Raw genomic sequence first — 18,558 nt, 5'->3', positions numbered from 1 at the left:
CAAAACACAACAACAATTCCATAGTGTTTTCTTCGGCTCAGAATCTTCATGCTACTTTGCAATTAAACTATAACAGACATCTGTAGGATAATAGGAGACCCGTTTTGCGATTTGCCCAATTCGAGGGACAGTTAATGAACGCATAACTCGAGTGCGCGGCTGTGCAATAACGTCTTTTCAATTGCCAAAAACGAAATCAAAACCAAAAAAAAACGCCGAGAAGGTCAGAAAAATGTACACAGGCGCATACCTGCGCCCGTGTGTCTTGTGTGTGTGTGTGTGTGCGTGTGCGTGTGAGTGCGCAGAAAGTTATACAGCTGTATTCGCCTGGCGTATTTATCAATAAATGACTACTATGATCGCCGGAAAACTTCAGTTACTGGGTAATTGTGCATACAACTGTGGGGCATTTTGGCCAGTGAGCCCAAAAGCTGGCGAATTAACTGCGAAAAAGCTGTGGCAAAATGACGTGTTTTGCGCTAGTGTTGCCACTGACAACAGCCGCAGGGCTGCCAACTTGCTGGGGGCATTTCTAAAATAGACCTCTATTTGTTATTGCTAATTAGCTGGGGGGAAGGTTTTCCCCCCCCCATTTACTTGGGCCCGTTTGTGTGGGGCAAATGCCACAGGGATTGTGAGCACATTTTCCAGGCCCAACGTTAGGCCGTCGTTAGGCGCAACAACGCGCGTTGACAACCCTGGCTCTACAGCGCAGTTGGCAACACTGTGCGGCTTGGCCAGGCAAAAGCAAAAGAAAAAACGAACCGAATGAAATATGGGGGAGAAAACCTGTGCTTTTTAAAGAAATGTGAAGCCAGCGGGCCGGAAAAGGACCGCTAAAGCGAACTGACACACCCACCACCACCCACCGCCCAAGCGCCACTTGTCCGCATAACCACAACAACAACAAATGCCGCAGAACAGAGTCAGTGGGCCAATATGTCTCAGTTTCAGTTTCAGTTATAGACTCACCATCACCCCCCAGTATCCCCAAGTTTCCCCCAATTTTCCCCCCATTTTCCACATTTTCCTACATTTTCCACACCTCCCATACGACTGACAGCCCCGTGCGCACACATTTCCGTATTCCGTATCCCGTATTCGCATGCCCAACAACTAATCCCAATCCCCGTGACTCTATGGATTTCAGAACTTCACAGGGACCTACGTAAATGCCACGGGCAGAGATTCAAGTAGAAGCAGACCCAGTGACGACAGGCCTGTCAAGTGCAGCAGGAGACCCGTGTGATACGCAATAGGTGGGCCCACCCCCCACCCGCCCCGCGTACTCGTATCCATACCCATCCATAACCATTTCCCTAACTCATACCATCTGAGAGTCGGTAAGGAATCGGTGGATATCGGAAGTGAACCAGGAGGAATCGCCAGCACACGCGGCAGAGCACTTGCGGCCGCGGTGGCGACCACACGGCGGCTGGGCAGCTGGGCTTCCTAGGAAAACCGAGGAGAGGCAACAGTTTGTAAGTCCTCCATATAATATATACAACTCTGTATTGCAAAAATTCAAACAGCATTCTAAAAACATAAACTGCATTCCCAAGCAGATTCGAGGAATTCGAATGGCATTTGTTTGTTTCGCTCGTTGCATGCCACCAAACGAAAAAAGATGAACAATGAACAAACGTCGTCATCATCGGACACACCGGCGGATCGTGTGGGATCTGGAGGAGATGCTATCAAGCTGCCCACGATCATACCGGACACGCCCATCGTCTCGATTGCCGCTGGGACGATGAGCGAGAGCACCACGACGACCACCGTAACCCAAACGACGCCGACCTCGTTCTCGAAGGAGCAGCTCATTAACATGATGACGGAATTCGGTGCGATGCTTGACTTGATCAAGGGCAACGACACCCATGGAGCAGCAGCAGAAGCAGCAGCAGAGGCCGCAGGAGCTGCTGCAGGAGCAGCAGCAGGAGCAGCAGCCGTAGAGGCAGCACGAGCAGCGGCAGCAGCAGAATCAGAAGGAGCAGCAGCAGCAGGAGTGGCTACCAACCATGTAGCAACCAGCAGCAGAGGCAGTGACCCCAAGAAGTCATCATCCCCTAGTAATAGCCATAGCTCTACGAACCACGCAGCGGCGGCAGATGCTGCCAAGGGTTCGGCAGCAGCAGCACCAGTAGATTCATCCTTCTTCTTCGCCATGCTGAATGATTCGCCCGGCGCAGAACTGTCGCGACCAAACCACAGAGTCCTCCAGTATGGGGCCACTGCCAAGGGCAAGACCCAGGACGATCAAAATGTCGGCAAGCGGCAGAAGAAGAAAAAGGTAAGTAAGTCCATTCTAAAGAATGGAATCGATCACCTTTTTAGCATAAATTATATATATACTATATAGTTCTGTGGCTCTTTAAAACTAAGGCAGATTTATACTTCTTATTTAGTTAGTTTGGGAAAGATCCGTAAGGAAGGTTGGTTTTGAGGAAAAACAGAGTTTTTCTTTTTTTTTAGCTTACTAAGATGTACCAATAAATATATATCTATAGTAAAACTAGTAAGATTCTAACTGTTCCCTTAGTAATAACTATTGGGAAAGCTTAAATTATAACCATTTTAAATAATGGTATACAAATTACAAATTTGTTGTCAAGTTTAATACGTTTGCTGTATTTCAATACGCATTTTATGTTACTATTATCCATTAGTAATATACATATACATTGCAATTGAATTGGGGTAAAATAATAAGGGTTCGGATCAGTCCGATTCCTACGTCACGCCTTGGTTTAAACATTTTAAATTACATATTGATATAATTGAATAAACATTCTATTAATATCGACTTGTTTCTTTGCAAAAATAGTCCCTACACACACGCTCGCAGATTTGCATACTCATTCACTAAGCCATAAACTATAAACTAAAATAAATAAATGTCTGTAGATAAATTTTGTGTGCAATTGTCTTACAAAGCAACAAAAAAAAAAAGTGCACAAAATAATATGAATGAGCTACAGTAGCTTTACTTATCATATTTTAGGTACCCCACAATATTTACAAAAAATCCCTTCAGAATTTAAATACAGTATCAAAGGAAAATTTGTAGTTCTTTCGGCCACTTTATTTATACTTTGAATGAAAATCAAATAGTTTTAAAACTAAATTGGTCTGTAGTTAAATTCAAATTTCGCAGTCGTCTGGGTTTTTTATCAGCAATATTTTATGTAATTAACTTCTTTTATGTTCGCATCACCCTAATACACATTTTAATTTAGCTTTAGTACCCCTCTAACGAAGATAATATCAAAGTAGTGGTTGGTAAAATAAAGCTTTGGTTCAATAGTAGTTCCTGCCATCTCGCTCTGGCCAAAGATATTGCAAGGCAGTTCGGGAGGGTCTGAAATTGTACCGCTAACTTGGGCCTGATCGAGGGATCCCACACACCATCGATGGAAAAGAAGAAAAACGGAGGAAATTGGAATCGTGAGAGAACAGAGTTCACTGGAATCTCTGCAGATTGCAGTCCGTTTTTTTTTAACACCGATTACGATTACTATTCCAATTCAGATTCCGAATCCGTATCGGGGAGGCAGAAGAAACGCATAAAACCACAAAAAGAGCTACTCTATCTAACAACAACATTGGCGACAACTGCCGCAATAACCACACAAATTCCTCATTACTGTTTCTATTCTTTTTTTCGTGTGCAACACCATATACATACACCATATATGCATGGTTTATTTATTTGAACCTTGTGCTATTTAATACTCCTATAACTCTACTCTCGGTACTCGAACAGTTCGCTTGGGGAACTTGGAAGAAGGGCATGTGTTTGGAATAAGTAGAGCTCGGTTCTCTGTTCTCTTTTTCAGTCTCTTTTTAAAGGTTAAGTCTGAACTGGAAAACTAAGTTGAGAATATTTTTACTCATTTCCAGACAAAATACGATACGTGGGAAGATAGCGATTTTAATGATCTCGACGACGCATCATTGAAAAAACTTCTCGAGGAGGCCTATTGGTATCGAAATCCTGGCGACAGGAAGAACAAGAGCGAGCGATTTCTGGTAAGTTCTGGGTATACACAAATTGATCATACAAACGTATGTTTGAGCATCCACGATTGTATTGTTTTTCTTTGGCTCCACACAAGAGTTATGATAATACATACATATGTAGCTTCCAGAAGCCAAAGCTTCAGATTTGAAGACGCTTTTCTTATATAACATTATTTTGTGGGGCAGTTCTCTTCTTTCTGTTATTCTACAGATCAGATAAACCTTGGATTTAAGTAAACTATCCAAACTTCTTTGAAAAAAATATATTGAATTTTATTTTAGGAATTGCCATAAGTCTCAAATCTATTCTGTCACTGAGGAATCATTAAAACAAATCATAGTCTTATATTTTCCAACCCTATTAAAATTTTGCATTTTTCTACTCCCTCAGCAAATGCTCAAAAAGGCTGAGTACGACGAGGAGATCTCTTATCGTGCCATCAAATCCTGCCTCACACTCAACCCATCCGCACTAGCGTCCAGTGCAGCAGCAGGCTCGAGCGGCGGTAGCAGCAGCAGTGCAGGGCACAACAGCAGCTACCACTCCACCAATCACCGGTCCACGGATCCCGCCCAGCGGCACAAGCAGGGCGGCTCCCTGCAGGATCTCGTCGAGGCGGCGCACCGCAGCGAGCTGGCCACAACCTCGGCGGCGGCGGCTGCAGCGACGGCGGCCACAACGGCAGCAACGCAACGTTTCAACTGTGATTACCAGCTGAGTGGCCGCTCCAATCGACGCCAACAGCAGCAGCAGCAGCACAACCAAAACGCCACCTCCGCATCTGCATCCGCATCCAAGAAGATCAAGAACTCATCCGTCTCGGGCCGGCAGCGCGAAGGAGGCAGCCTGCCCAGCAGCGTTAATTTTGAGCCGGCAGCTGCCATGGATGCCAAGCAGCACAAGCAGCAGGCTCATCTCTCGTCGGAGGCTGCAGGAGGATCGGGATCCGCATCTGTGGGTGGCAACAAACCCCACCACCGCAGCAGCACCGGCAGCTGCAGCAGCCTGCCCAGCCATCTGGGTGAACGCGATCCGGAGGCGGGCATTCAGTTCGACATGGACGAGGACGAGGCGACGGGCGCCGGGGCCGGGGTTGGCATTAGCGGCATCCCACCCGACTTTCTGTTGGAGGTAAGCGATGATACGCTCAAGAAGTGGGACCTCAGAATGGACGGCAGGCTCTGGGAGATAGCAAGGTCCATCGTAATAGCAGATTTGACCGATCAGGCGGCGGTAAGAGAGGCGCGTAACAGCGAACCCATGGCACTTGGCTGGGTTACGCTTACGTCGGTAGTCTTATGTAGTCCTGTGTGCCCCTGTCGCCTAATTAAGTTATGTGTTCACCCAAAAATCACGCTCATCAACACCCAAACGTTCATTTCCATCTTTACATACATATATAGCAAAAGTATAGTCAAGGGACTTTCAAAAAGCTTAATTTAATCTTTAAGATTTTGATGAAACGATGGACATATGTCCATTTAACCTTCTGGTGAAATTGCTAATTTATTTGTGACTATTAAAGTAGAGAGCACAAATTTGATGTATTTAACAAGACAATAGATTGCGTTGTGGTGATATTACTTTGAAGTTCGCTGTAATTGACTAACGAAAAAATCCTTAAATGTTTGTCCTTAAACCTGATCGAAAGTCTTTAGTTCTAACTCAAAGTAAGGGATTTTTGGGATCCGCTTTATATGAGATTGGTTAAATAACTTATTTTCCCGCTTGATTCTCCGCTTAGCAAATGGAGCCACAAAACCCCTCGATGACGTTCTTGCTCGACGCCATCAGTGGCCAGCCGAAGCAGCCGAAGCAGCTTGCGGAGGCCAGGGACGGCGGTGCCGCCAAAGAGTTCCTAATCGACGACCCGCTACACTTCTCCGTCCTGGAGTTGTCCGCCAGGAGCCAGCTGCAGCAGCAGGCCCACTATCTGGCCGCCATCACTGGACAATTCGGGCTCGGCCTGGAGGAGCAGAAGCGCAAGGTGGAGGCCGGCTATGTGTCGCTCAACGACAACTACACGGCCTGCTCCTCAGTGTACGGCGGCGGCGCTGGTTCGCCAGCTGCCATCGAGAGCAGCAAGCCCTCGACCTCCTCCTCGACCTCTTCCGGCGGCAGCAACTGCGGAGCCTCCTCCGACGCGCTCTCCGGCGATTTGCGTCCCGCAAAGATTGGACGCATGGTCTCCGCCGCAGCGTCAGCGGCAGCTGCGTCCATGGGTGGCAAGGCCACTACGGTGAGTTGAGAGCTTTATGATATGAACAAGAATAAATCAGTAGAAAAAAAAGAAGTCCAGCGTATGCAACGTTTTAGATCCTAGCTAATAGCCAACCTTTTTTATTGCAGCGCCAGCTGGACGAGAATGGGAATGCATTGAGCGATGGCTTTGGTGGCAATGGAGCCAGCGCAGTCGCCACCAGCAGCATCGGCAGCAATGGCAACGGAAACCAGTTCACGGCCCTAATAACCACCACGGTGGGAGCCAGTGCACCCACCTCGTCGACTGCCCACCGTCAGAGTAGCGTCTCAACGCTACTCTCCACGGGCACGAACACCACGACCACGGCCATGGCAGCGGCAGCGGTGGCTGCATCGTACAGCCAGCTGCAGCAGGCACCGGGAGGAGGTGCGGTGGCGGCTGGACCGGGAATCGGCATTGGCATACAGCAGCCCACCACCAAGCAGAAGGCAAAGAAGAAGTCCCAGCAGGAAAGAAACACCACCACCGTGGATGTGGAGTCTGTGGCAGGCTATCGGGGCAATGATCCCGTTGAGCAGCTGGTCAAGTACATTGAGAACGATGTCAACGGTGGCGGAAACAATGCGGCGGGACAGCGCAAGAAGGAGCGCAAGAAGCAGAACAAGCTCAAGAAGAGCAATTCGCTGGAGGAGCTGCGCAGCTGCTCTAAAATGGAGGTGGATGATTTGAAGCGCCAGTCGGCGACCACAGAGATGATGCGCCAGAAGAAGGGCTCGAATAATTCCGCCTCGGGTGGATCGTCGACCTCGAGCACCGGGAGCAAGCACAACTCGGCCTCCGTGGCGGACATCAGCAAGAACTGCAACAAGGAGCAGCAGTCGGTGCAAGTGCGAAACAGCGGCAATCCGGGATCGCAGCAGCGAAAGGGCGAGCGGCGATCGTGGGGCACCGAGGAGTTGCAGTACCTGGGTGACCACCAGGAAATGGCAGCCGCCTGGTCAGAGCCAGAGTCTCTGGGCCAAAAGCAGATGCCGCTGACACTGCCCGCCTTGGCGCGCATGTCTGAGCTGGATGCCCTGAATACCGTGCTGTCGGAAACCGCCGAATTCCATGTGGTGACCAAGAAGAAGAAACCAAAGAAGCAGCGTGCTGTTACCATGGACGATGCAGCGGTGGCGGCCGCTGCCAGTACAGGTGGCAACTTGCAACGTATGCAGCAGATCACCAAGTCGGCCTCCTCCAACATGATGTCCCAGCGGATGCATTACTACACCCCGTACACCAGCAACAACAACGGAGGAGGCACTGTTAACTACAAGCAGCAGCAGCAACAATACCAGGAGCAGTACCAGGCTCAACAAGGGCAGCATCATCATCATCACCACCATCACCACCACCATCATCATCATCATGGCGGCTCGGCAGTATCCAACCAGGTGGACAGCTCGCGTCGCAAGTCCACGTCGTCTATGCCGCCGTCGGAGAAGTCGGACTCCAGTGATCTCGACTCGGTCCACTCGCTGCCCATCCAGACTGGCAAAAAGAAGTGCCTTGGCGGTGGCAACAACAAGCAGCGGGCGGCGCAGGCCGCCAGTCAGCGTCAGGCCAAGCAGAACAACAATTCGCCGGCTCCTATTTCGTATGCGGATATTGCCCGAAACAAGCAGGAGGCCCTGAACAATGCCACGGCCAGCGACACGGAATTGGAGCTGGGCGACAAGTTCCAGGCCAGGAGTGGCGGCAAGTCCAAGTCGCGGCCCGACTTCCCAGAGCTACCGGGAGCTGCTACGCCAGCGGCTGGAACTGCTAGTGCCGCCAACCAGCCGGCAGTTGTTAGCAACCAAAATACTGCGCCGTCCTCGTCCAGTTCGATCAGCTACTCGCAGAGCCTCAATGCTTCGCCCCCCAGCAGCAGCAGCGATGCGGAGTCCACCAACTCGCCGGAGCTTCAGGCGCAAGTGCAGGTGCCCGCCTGCAGCCTGGCCACGCCCACCCTAGCCGCGTACACGAGCAGTAGTGTCAGCAGCTCCAACGCCAGCACCTCTTCGACATCCTCTTCGCCCCCGGCTCTGCAGAAGTCCAAGAGTGTGGAGCACGATGCTACCTACAGCTGTAATAGCAGCAACCTGGACCAACAGTATCCGGCGTTGGAGAAGACCGTCAAGCGGCACAGCACCAACAATGTTTCCGTAGTCGTCGTAGCATCCACCTCGGCTTCGTTGTACAACTTCGCGGCAGCAGCCAAGCAGCAGCTGGAGGAAAAAGCCTCGGTGCTCACATCGCCGTCGACAGCAGCAGCAGCAGCAGCAACAACTACCTCAACCGCTGTCGCGGCCACAGCTCCTGCTGCAGCTACAGTTCCTGGTTCATCGTCATCCTTAGATCAAGCTTCGACTCCATGTCCCTGTATAGCTTCATCCTCAGCCAAGGCCAAGGCCAAGCCAAAGGAGCTATCGCCCAGCAACAGCAGCAGCAGCAGCAGCAGCAATAGCAGCAACAGCAGCAACAGCAAGAAGCCAACGAAGCCTAGTCAAGAGGAGTCGTCAGTCAGTCTGGCCAGCACCTCCAAGACGACCACCAGCACTAGCACCACTACCACGCAGAAGACCACGGCTGCCACGCAGACCGAGGGAGCCAAAAAGCTGATCAGCGGCATCCATAAGCTGGCCAGCAGTAGCTGCATTGCCAAGGGAGCCGGGGCCGTTTTGGAGGCCACCGGCGGCAGACGTGCTGTGATTATATTAAACGATGATCGCGAAGCGGGCAGGAGCAACAACGAGTTTATCTTTGGTGATTTTAACGAGGATGAGCTAAAGCTCTTCGACGATAACTTAGAGGATGAAATGGAGGACGAGCACAAGCAGGCCTCGAATAAGCAGCAGCAAACAGAGACGGATTCGGATGCGGGCCAAGATGATACGGAAGACGGGGACCAAGAACTGGATAATGAGGAGGATAGCCAGGAGAAACAACCAGAGAAGAAGCAGGAGATTCAGCAGGATGTCAGTGCGAGCAGTGATCAGCAGCTGAATGATTCCGGTGCCGCCTCGGATGCGGTCAATAGCTCGGCCAGCCTGGATATGCTCTCGATTTCCGCGGAGGCGGCACAATCTTCGCCGAATGCTGGAGCATCCGCCACCTCATCGAGCGCCGCCAGTCTCATTAACTCGTCCACGCCCTCGGGCTCGTCGTCCTCCTCGGCGAGCACATCCACCTCATCATCCTCGGTCTCGATTTCGTCCTCCTCCGGCGGCAATGGCGCCGCCTGTTTGGCATCCATTTCGGGTATGCTGGGAGGAGTGGCCAATCAGTCGGGGGATAGTGGCATTTATGGTGCCGCCAATACGTCCATTAAGGAGCACGTCAACAATTTCCTGAGCAAGGCCAGCAGCAGCGAGGAGACGCTGCCAAGTGCCAACTCCATCTCGATGCAGCAGCTGGAAACGTGCAACGACATCGAGGCGGCCATCATAGCCGCTGCTCGTGCCGCCGCCGCTGCCCGAAGCACCAGCTGTAGTCGCAGCAACTCGCAGGAACAGGAGGCCACTCAGTCGCAGGCCAAGACCAAGTCTAATACCAATCCGAACCCGAACCCGAATCCCAATACAAATCCAAATCCAAATCCGGAGACGAAGGTTGCCCTGCCCGTGTTCATGGCCTATAACGACGACGACGACGAGGACGACGAGAGCCTGCAGGAACTGAGCTTCATGGCCGACCTCAAGGCGGATGCAGCCACGACGTCCGCGGAGGCGGAGGAGGCTAATATTCTGACGCCGACGCCCTCGCGACCGGCGATGATGAGCAATACGGAACTCATCGTCGACTACATCGCCAACAGTGAGTACTCGGGTTGGGGGAAAAACGTTGACTATTATCCAATATTTGTAAATGAATCATCATGGTCTAAAGATTTAACGATAAGCATTGGCCTAATATCAGCTGTAGTTGCATGATTAACCCATCGTTTCGCCCTTTGCAGCCTGGAATGCCATTGCCAATAGCAAGTATGTCACATACTATAACGAGCAGGAGCAGGAGACCTAGAAACCAACCGATTCAGCAGTCGTTGTGTGAACAGCGACATCTTCAAAATCACCAACATTAAGGCAACAGCAGCAACAGCAACAGCAGCAACAACACCAGCAACACCAATCGCAATAGCAACGTCAGCAATATCGGCAGCAATTTAACGAGAGCATCCAACATCGGCTGAAGACAGGGGAGGAGTTTAGTTTGAATTGCATGTTCAGTTGTTTATATATTTTTTTTTACTTTGTGCTGGGCCATCGTTTATACATCTACCGATATCGTACATACACTATAAATAATTGCTATAACAATACGCTTTTATGCTAATTAATGTAACGAATCAATAGAATAACTATTGATTGCAATTTACAAGCGCGAGCGCGGCAGCGTAGGATCAGGATTATGAGGATTGTCAAGATTGTGAGGATTGTCAAGATTGTCGAGGTGTGTCAGGTGTGAGTGGGGGTGTCTGTGTTTCCAGAGTATGAATGCGAGGGAGTGCCTGAGATTAGGAGTATAGGATCTATTTAGAATGGAGGTCGATTATGTAGGGACATGCGCCCAATGGGTAAACCATCGCCAGGAGAAGATCGAGGGGGGCGGGGATTTCCAACGATTATGAGCACAGGATCCCCAAAAAAAACCCCTTCGTACAGCTGTGAATTAGGAGGAGAACATAACTAAGAAAGTGAACTTACGAACTTACGCGAGAATGTAATTGGGATCGGAGGAGAAGCTATAAGTGGATATTTATTTAACATTAGTTAACCGCGATTTAACCGTTTTTTCGCCACAAGATGCGATGCATAGTGATGTTCAATCAAGCATTTGGATCTGCTTTTGTTAATTTACAACCTTCTGGCTCCTTAAAACGCAACGTTTTACCATTACTATTACTATTACTGTACTTTAATTATTATTACTACTATTACGCAACCGTTTTTTTTTTATTTTTGTCTTTGTTTCAAACGCCCCTCAACTTTGGGAAGGGCGTGTTATTGAAAGAGCAGAAAATAAAACTAATCCTAGTTCTTAGACCGAGTCAACGTCGCGTGTACATATTATGAGACCAGAAGTTTAGGGGGCAGTTCGACCTCGACCCTTGGGTTTATTGTGTTACAGAGAGGAAAGAAAGCCCCGCGGAAAATATTTGATATGTGTGTGTATGATAACGACTATTTAAAGTAAACTATGTAAGGCCCGCTCCTTAGCTCCGGCTAGCCATAAATAAGCCTCATGAGGAAAGTATGTTAAACAGAATAACCGCGAAGCAGAAATCAGAAAATAGAAACAGAAAACCACAAAAAACCAGCAAAAACACTATAAAAACTATTATGCACTTACGAAAAATGCCGCCGTTTAGCAGGGAGAGCCTCAGAAGGTCTCTCCAAAGGGTAAAAGAAGGTTAGATATTGTAACCATTAAAATATAAAATCGAAAAAAAAACAAAAAAAAAAAAAAACAAAAAGTTAAAGAGGAAATGATTTGGAGACGGAGAAACAAAATAAAAGTTAAGCGAACTCGTAGCATAAAAAGCGCAACTAAATTGCTATATCTAGGAATATACATTATACATACGCGCATCTATTAACGTAACTTTTTTTTGATAATGCAAAACGTTAACCGTTTAAAATCGAGTAATTAAGAGCAGGAAACCATTTAGTAAGAACAAAGTGTCAGAATAAAATTTACAGAAACAATACATAAATGAAATTATCTAGAGAGCGAATTGAGAAAACCTATTTAAAGCTAATCATTAGAGAAACCGATCTGGATTGCCTACTCTTTAAGACCGAATAAGCAGAACAAACAGTGCGAAATGTTTTCAAATGTATGTGAAACTGTTTTGCTTCAATTGGAATTTTATGTGCTGTATATTTTGAGAATAAACGTAAAGTAAAATACCGAAAAAAGCGAAGACAAATATTCAATATCAATTAACCCCGAATCCTGTACCCACAAACCTTTAAGCCCCCCATGAAAGCAACACTCGGCCAGAGATGTTGCTGTACCGCTCTAAACCATGTAAACCATCCAAAACAGAATCAAAAAAAAAAAAAATGAAAGCCAGAGAAATTTTAAATAAGTTGCAGGGAGGACGAATATATGGAATATATGAAATATATGTATTTGTACCACACGCATTAAGGTGAATCTAAGAAAATCACACTAGTTTACACAAATTGGCCCTTTTTGGCGATGAACTTATATTTTCTAATTACTAAGAGGCTGATGTTTACGAAGTTGTTAAGATCAAGCGAACTATAGGCTAAGCAGACGAAAATGTATACCACCAGATGGGTGAACGAATTATTTGTCTAGTAATAAGCGAATATTGCTTAGGGGACTGTAGCTTCTCTAAATTTTTAGATTATTTTTAATTTTTAAAAATATTTGCTTTGCTTTATTGGGCAAGATCAATTGCTCTTTTTGGAGGTATACATTATCTGCTGGTTGGACCCATGGTTCCCAAGATATGTCTGTCTAATAACCACGTTCTTTGCGAATATATCAAAAAGGCCCTTAAGTTCTTCTTTCGGCATCCATTTTCTATTTCAGCAAACTCAAATTAGTCTAAGAAACGTGTTTTTAAAGACGTACATCTTTCGTGTAAACTAGTGTTATATACAACCACTAAGTCAAACTAAGCCAATGTACACTGCAACAATTTTAGACAATTGAGAACTAACGAGAAACAAGAAACACAAAGCCCAGATTATGAGAATATATGGAATACAAAATTGAAAATAAATTATACGCTAGGCCAGTAAATAAAACTAATACTGAAATATTATAAATTACATATAAACAAAAGGAAAAACACAAAAAAAAAAAAAGTTTCTTATATGTGTATTTATGTAAAATATATATTGTAGCTGTGTGTATGTGTATATAAATAGTAAATTGTGACTCGAAAAACCAACAAAAAACAGAGAGGCATATGAAGGATCAGGATTATCGGACACTTATTTTCCCCGCTATATAGTTAACCAGATTTTTCGATAATATTCGTAGAACGGAAGTGGCTCGAGCTTGGAGTTTGGAGGCTGCGATGTTGGCCAACAGACAAAAACTAGAATTGTTTTAGTTCCGCCTTTTGATTTCGATTTTGCGTAGCTAGCGTATTGTTCAATTTATCAGTTATCGGATATTGGATATTGGATATCGGAGTAATCGCTCGAGTTGCGTACAGTTCAACCTGCATTCTGCATTATTTCCGTCTTGAGTGCACTTGTTGAGTTTGGAATACAAAATAACAATAATTGGGAACGGAACGGAGTGGAGTGGCGAGAATTGGAGCAGCAGCGAGCGCAGTGGGAACTATAATCATAGATATACATACATATACAAAAATCTACGACTAAGTCTATTGGATAGCTAAAGAAGAACTCTATGAAAACACCTATTTGATACGTTAGGCCAGTGTGAATGGATCAGGTTGCAGATCAAGATGTTTATAAGCGTGTGAATGGAGCTAACTCTAAATTCGGTAGAGGTCTAGTACGGGGTCTTGAGACCATAGGTCACGTAGGGGAACTCTTACATATTATTCACATGCTTAGGTGGGCTTTTCCCCAATCAAATATTCTTTGTATTCTTCAAATTCTCCTAGATACCCAATACTTTACTATGATCTATCCGATTATATTTATAATATTGAATAATTGGGCTTTATTAAAGCAGGTCCCGAATATTTTAAGCATCTATAAATTATATAGATTTTTATTCGCGGCTTTTGGTGTTAGTTTCCCGTACTAGACAACTACCCTAAATTTATATAAATGTATACATACTTCTATATACACATATGTACTCGACTACTACTACTGACGAAGCCTACTAGTAACCCCAGATTCCCAAGCCCCCGAACCCACAAGTCCCCGAACCCATCCATATACATAACTTATACATACCAATATTTGTACATGCGAAAAACAAAAATGAAAATCGAGGCAGCAACTGAGAAACGTATTTGAATGGGAAATCGAAATTTAATTTAAAATGTGTTTAAAATATAATATACTGAAGAGAAGTGTATTTGTGTGGAGAATCGAAATAAAAATTAACAAAAAAGAAAACGAGTGCTTTCGATTTTCCATCATTTTCAATAATACTGCACGCTTTGGAATGATTTTGGGATTGGTTGGTGTATGATGTGGTGTGTACGATAGGACTATGGACTATGGCACCGGATTCCTTATATAGTTAGTATTCCCGGCGGGGAACCGGCAGGAGGCGACTGGGATTGGCGGGCCCAGTGGGTGGGTTCAGCTTGCGGCGCCTGTTCAAACAGATGATGGCGTCGACAACAATTTCGGTGGCCATGTTGCGGTCGCCGCAGATGAACATGTTGTCCAGATGGTCACAGAAGGACTCGAAACGGCGACGCTTGCGCTCCTTGGCCGACAGCCTCTGGAGCCCCTCGTCCTCATGGTAATCGGCATCGAACTCGAACTGCCGCTCATTAAAAAAGGACTCCGAATCCTTGTCGAAACTCATCACGTGGACCAACTGGTTGAGCAACTGGAATTTGTACAACTTGACCGGCTTGTACTCCTGGAGGCGAAACTGGGGCAGCCGGGAGAAGCGGCTCTTGTGGGTTTGGGTCGGACGGGCCGGACGGACTCCGTTCTCCCACTGCCTCATCTGCGAGAGCTCGTGCAGATGGCGATAGTCGTCGATCAGGGACTTGCGCTGCAGGCCCACGGAGGCCAGCTCCTCGTCGGTCAGACGGTCGATCTTGTAGAGACGGGCCAGGGCCTCATCGTTCAGGTGGCAACAGCCGGCGAACTTGAGTTTTCGCGACTTGGGATCGGTCTGGGGTTTGGTCTTCTCACTCGGTTGCTGGGCCATCTTTTGTGGTGCTATATCAGTATTCTAAACTATACTATTGGGGGTGTTGTCCGCCCAGGAATTTCAGGTGATCTGATGTGTGATGCTTGAATTTGGTGACTGCTCTTTGGAGATCTAACTCAGAGACTGCTGGAAAGGACTCTTAAATGTATACATTTGATGTACAGGCCTGCTCTTATATTTACTTTGAGAAATCTTTATAGTTAATATTGATAAATGATCTGAAACGTTATATAAAAAATATATAGATATGCCTTAAAAAATAATTATAAGATAAAAAATAATTATAATGATCTGAAACCTTGTATCAAGAAATATATAGATATGCCTTAAAAAATAATTATAAGACGGCTAGGTATTAACATTTGTGCAAGTTGCATTCAAGTATATTTCTAGAAACTGAAAACCAAATCAATTCTGATATTCTTAAAAAATAAACAAAATAAATATTAAAAACTATTACAATTATTAATAGATTGATTGCCTTTCAAGCCTAAAGAATTTTTGTTGGTCAATTGACGCAAACCAAAATTCATAATTATTTGATTAATCTATTAGCTGGAAAACGTTCAACTACAAAATGGGTGTAAAATATGGTACAAAGATGCAATTTCAGTAAATACTATAAAATAATAATTTCTTAGGTTAAATGCTATTTGAATTCTATTTTAAAAATTAACGGTTGTCCTGAAAGCTTTTAGTGTGACCAAACTAGGCATTGAAGATTTTGAAAGTGCTTGCGTTATCTTTCCAGTTGGCTCGCCGTTATTTGGGCACATTGGCTGCCCATTTGTTTGTTTTACCAAAATTGGGTTTTTTACAAAGTTTAACTGCCGCAGGATGTCGGAGGTCCGCATTCGGCCGCGCCAGGTCCTCATCCTGATCATCGTCTTCCTGGTGGTGCTGATGATGGTCCACCGGAACGGCAAGCGCACCTGCCAGGGTCCGGAGTACCTGCAGGCCATGTACGTCCAGGCGGACACGCTGCCCACGATCTACGCCGTCACGCCCACATATCCACGTCCCGCCCAGAAGGCCGAGCTAACCAGGTGAAGTACCCCCAAGCGTACCTTATAGAGATACCCCAAAGTAATGTCGTGTAACAAACAACCCAGACTATCACACCTGTTCATGCTGCTGCCGCACCTGCACTGGATCATTGTGGAGGACACGAATGCCACCACCTCGCTGGTGAGGAACCTGCTGGAGAGGGCCGGCCTGGAGAAGCGTTCCACGCAGCTGAACACCAAGACGCCGCCGGAATTCAAGCTGAAGGGCAAGGACCCCAACTGGATAAAGCCGCGCGGCGTGGAGCAGAGGAATCTGGCCTTGGCCTGGCTGAGGGGCCACGTGGACGTCGACCGGCATTCGATAGTGTTCTTCATGGACGACGACAACTCCTATTCCACGGAACTCTTTGCCGAGATGAGCAAAATCGAAAGGGGACGCGTGGGCGTCTGGCCGGTGGGCTTGGTTGGCGGCCTGATGGTGGAGCGACCCCTGCTCAACGAGGATGGCACCAAGGTGACCGGTTTCAATGCCGCCTGGCGACCGGAGCGTCCCTTCCCCCTCGACATGGCCGCCTTTGCCATCAGCATGGACCTCTTCATACGGAATCCGCAGGCCATGTTCTCGTACGAGGTGCAGCGGGGCTATCAGGAGAGCGAGATTCTGAGGCACCTGACCACCAGGGATCAGCTGCAGCCGCTGGCCAATGGCTGTAGGGATGTCCTCGTTTGGCATACGCGCACCGAGAAGACCAAGCTGACCGCCGAGGAGGCGCTCTTGAAGAAGGGCAAGCGATCCGACGGCGGCATGGAGGTCTAGCCCCCGGTAGCCCACTGTATATACATGCACCAAGCTGTCATCCTAGTGAATTTATTTCTATGTGTTCGTCCTAAAACTGTCCTGGAAACCTATCGCTGTTTACAGAGATTCATGTTTCCTCGTAGTCTAGTTAAAATATCTTACTTACGCTGATATTCAAAACTATAACCAGAATCGTTGCTTGTGAGCAATGGTGCCCTAATATCGGTTACTTTATTATTTTGTAAAAACATGGTGAAGGCATTATGTTAAACGAAAAGACTAAGCTAACTTTTATTTTCCTAAATATTTTTAATAGTGCAATTCAATCATAGATTTTAATATTTTCAAGTCCAAAATTGCACACAAAAAAAAAACGTATCTGTATGGATTTCGTCAAAGCACAAGAGATTATAAACCAAAGGAGATTTTTTTGACACCCCTGAGAGTATTAGCGCAAGTTTAATTTCTGAAATACTACTAGTTGTACAATGCTCAAATCAATGTAAGATATCTGTGTAAGATAGTCCCTAGTCTATCTGCAGGTTGATACCCCCAAAACCCGATGTCTGATATGATGTTTGTTTTACCTCGAACTAGTTAGCCCCAAATCGTGCCTCCTGTTCAAAGTCATTAAACGAGTTGCCGCTTTAAACTGTATTTAAACCATAAGTGCTTTTTAATTTATCCCAATTAATTGTATATTACTCCACTGCAAATTGTAAGATATCCACAGAATGTAAGCTTTCCTTGTGTGCCTCCTGATAAACGCCAATAGAATAAAATGATTCGCAGACAACAAAAGAACCTAATTATTAGTTAAACAATAGCGTTAAATTGATAATTTAAATAGCCTGTTTCACAACCACTTTGCGATTGGTTTGGACCGTGACTGGGGTTTATTCTTAGATAAATATTATAGGGTGGGACTTAATAATTCTCAAGTGCTTATTCCAATCAACGATAGAATAAATAGAGCAGCGTGCCAGAGACAAATACACAAAGACGGGACTTGAGACACTTGCACCAACAAGTGGCTTCGGTTCTTTTGCCATTTTTAATATTTTTTCTATACATAAACAACCATTCCATGAATACACCACCCGAAATGGGAAATAAAACTACATCATTCGGAAGTATAGTACAGTAAATACGATTTATTTTTCCCCGTTTCAGTTTCAGTGTATAATTTTCCATAAATTTTGTTTAGTTCATATAAAAAGCTACACTCTGCCGCCGAACGGAGTTATCGAGTGGTTCGATCCGTTTGGTTTTCTCAACATATTTCATATGCTTGACCGGCAATTTCGTAAACAATTGCATCCAAATTCAAATTCATATAGCCTCCTGTAATCTCGATTTGGGTTCGCTTTGTGGGTTATTCGATAGGGCTTTTGTATAGTATCGTGTGTGTATATATATTTATAGGTAAAAAGCTCTGACAAGGCGCTTGACTTAACTGGCAACAGAAGCTACAAATAGCTCATTGGCTTGGCAACGAACATAAAAAGTTGGGGGATCTCAGCGAAAAGGATCGGATCGAGGATTTTTGCGGGGGTCAAATAAAAATGCATTTTCCATGGGGATATGGATATAACATACATACATTTAGATCGGCGTGGTTACATATGTGTAGTTC

The 18,558-nt window shown here is 46.0% G+C and overlaps 3 protein-coding genes across 8 annotated transcripts; 2 read left to right on the top strand and 1 right to left on the bottom strand.

Moving 5' to 3' along the window:
• Window positions 1–23: 23 nt before the first annotated feature.
• Window positions 24–11,721, top strand: LOC119557164 (pneumococcal serine-rich repeat protein). 6 transcript variants are annotated; one of them, XM_037869764.1, is made up of 8 exons: window positions 24–223; window positions 1,151–1,481; window positions 1,566–2,293; window positions 3,904–4,032; window positions 4,415–5,257; window positions 5,769–6,263; window positions 6,374–10,067; window positions 10,210–11,721. In XM_037869764.1, the coding sequence occupies exons 3-8, from the start codon at window positions 1,628–1,630 to the stop codon at window positions 10,272–10,274; spliced, it is 5,892 nt and encodes a 1,963-aa protein (XP_037725692.1). In that variant the 5' UTR covers window positions 24–223; window positions 1,151–1,481; window positions 1,566–1,627; the 3' UTR covers window positions 10,275–11,721. The 6 variants fall into 6 exon arrangements, with proteins under 6 accessions (XP_037725692.1, XP_037725695.1, XP_037725693.1 ...); XM_037869767.1 differs by having other exon boundaries at window positions 1,563–2,293; XM_037869765.1 differs by having other exon boundaries at window positions 24–383.
• Window positions 11,722–14,231: 2,510 nt separating this feature from the next.
• Window positions 14,232–15,223, bottom strand: LOC119557166. Its single transcript, XM_037869773.1, has one exon. It carries the CDS (start codon window positions 15,111–15,113, stop codon window positions 14,466–14,468), a length of 648 nt encoding a protein of 215 aa, XP_037725701.1. The 5' UTR covers window positions 15,114–15,223; the 3' UTR covers window positions 14,232–14,465.
• A 656-nt stretch (window positions 15,224–15,879) lies between these two features.
• Window positions 15,880–17,586, top strand: LOC119558157 (galactosylgalactosylxylosylprotein 3-beta-glucuronosyltransferase I). The gene is made up of 2 exons (XM_037871402.1): window positions 15,880–16,162; window positions 16,229–17,586. The coding sequence occupies exons 1-2, from the start codon at window positions 15,954–15,956 to the stop codon at window positions 16,938–16,940; spliced, it is 921 nt and encodes a 306-aa protein (XP_037727330.1). The 5' UTR covers window positions 15,880–15,953; the 3' UTR covers window positions 16,941–17,586.
• Window positions 17,587–18,558: the final 972 nt, after the last annotated feature.

This window comes from Drosophila subpulchrella, chromosome X (assembly GCF_014743375.2).
Source record: "Drosophila subpulchrella strain 33 F10 #4 breed RU33 chromosome X, RU_Dsub_v1.1 Primary Assembly, whole genome shotgun sequence".
NCBI classification, from domain to species: domain Eukaryota; kingdom Metazoa; phylum Arthropoda; class Insecta; order Diptera; family Drosophilidae; genus Drosophila; species Drosophila subpulchrella.
This window is presented reverse-complemented; position numbering and strand designations above follow the sequence as displayed.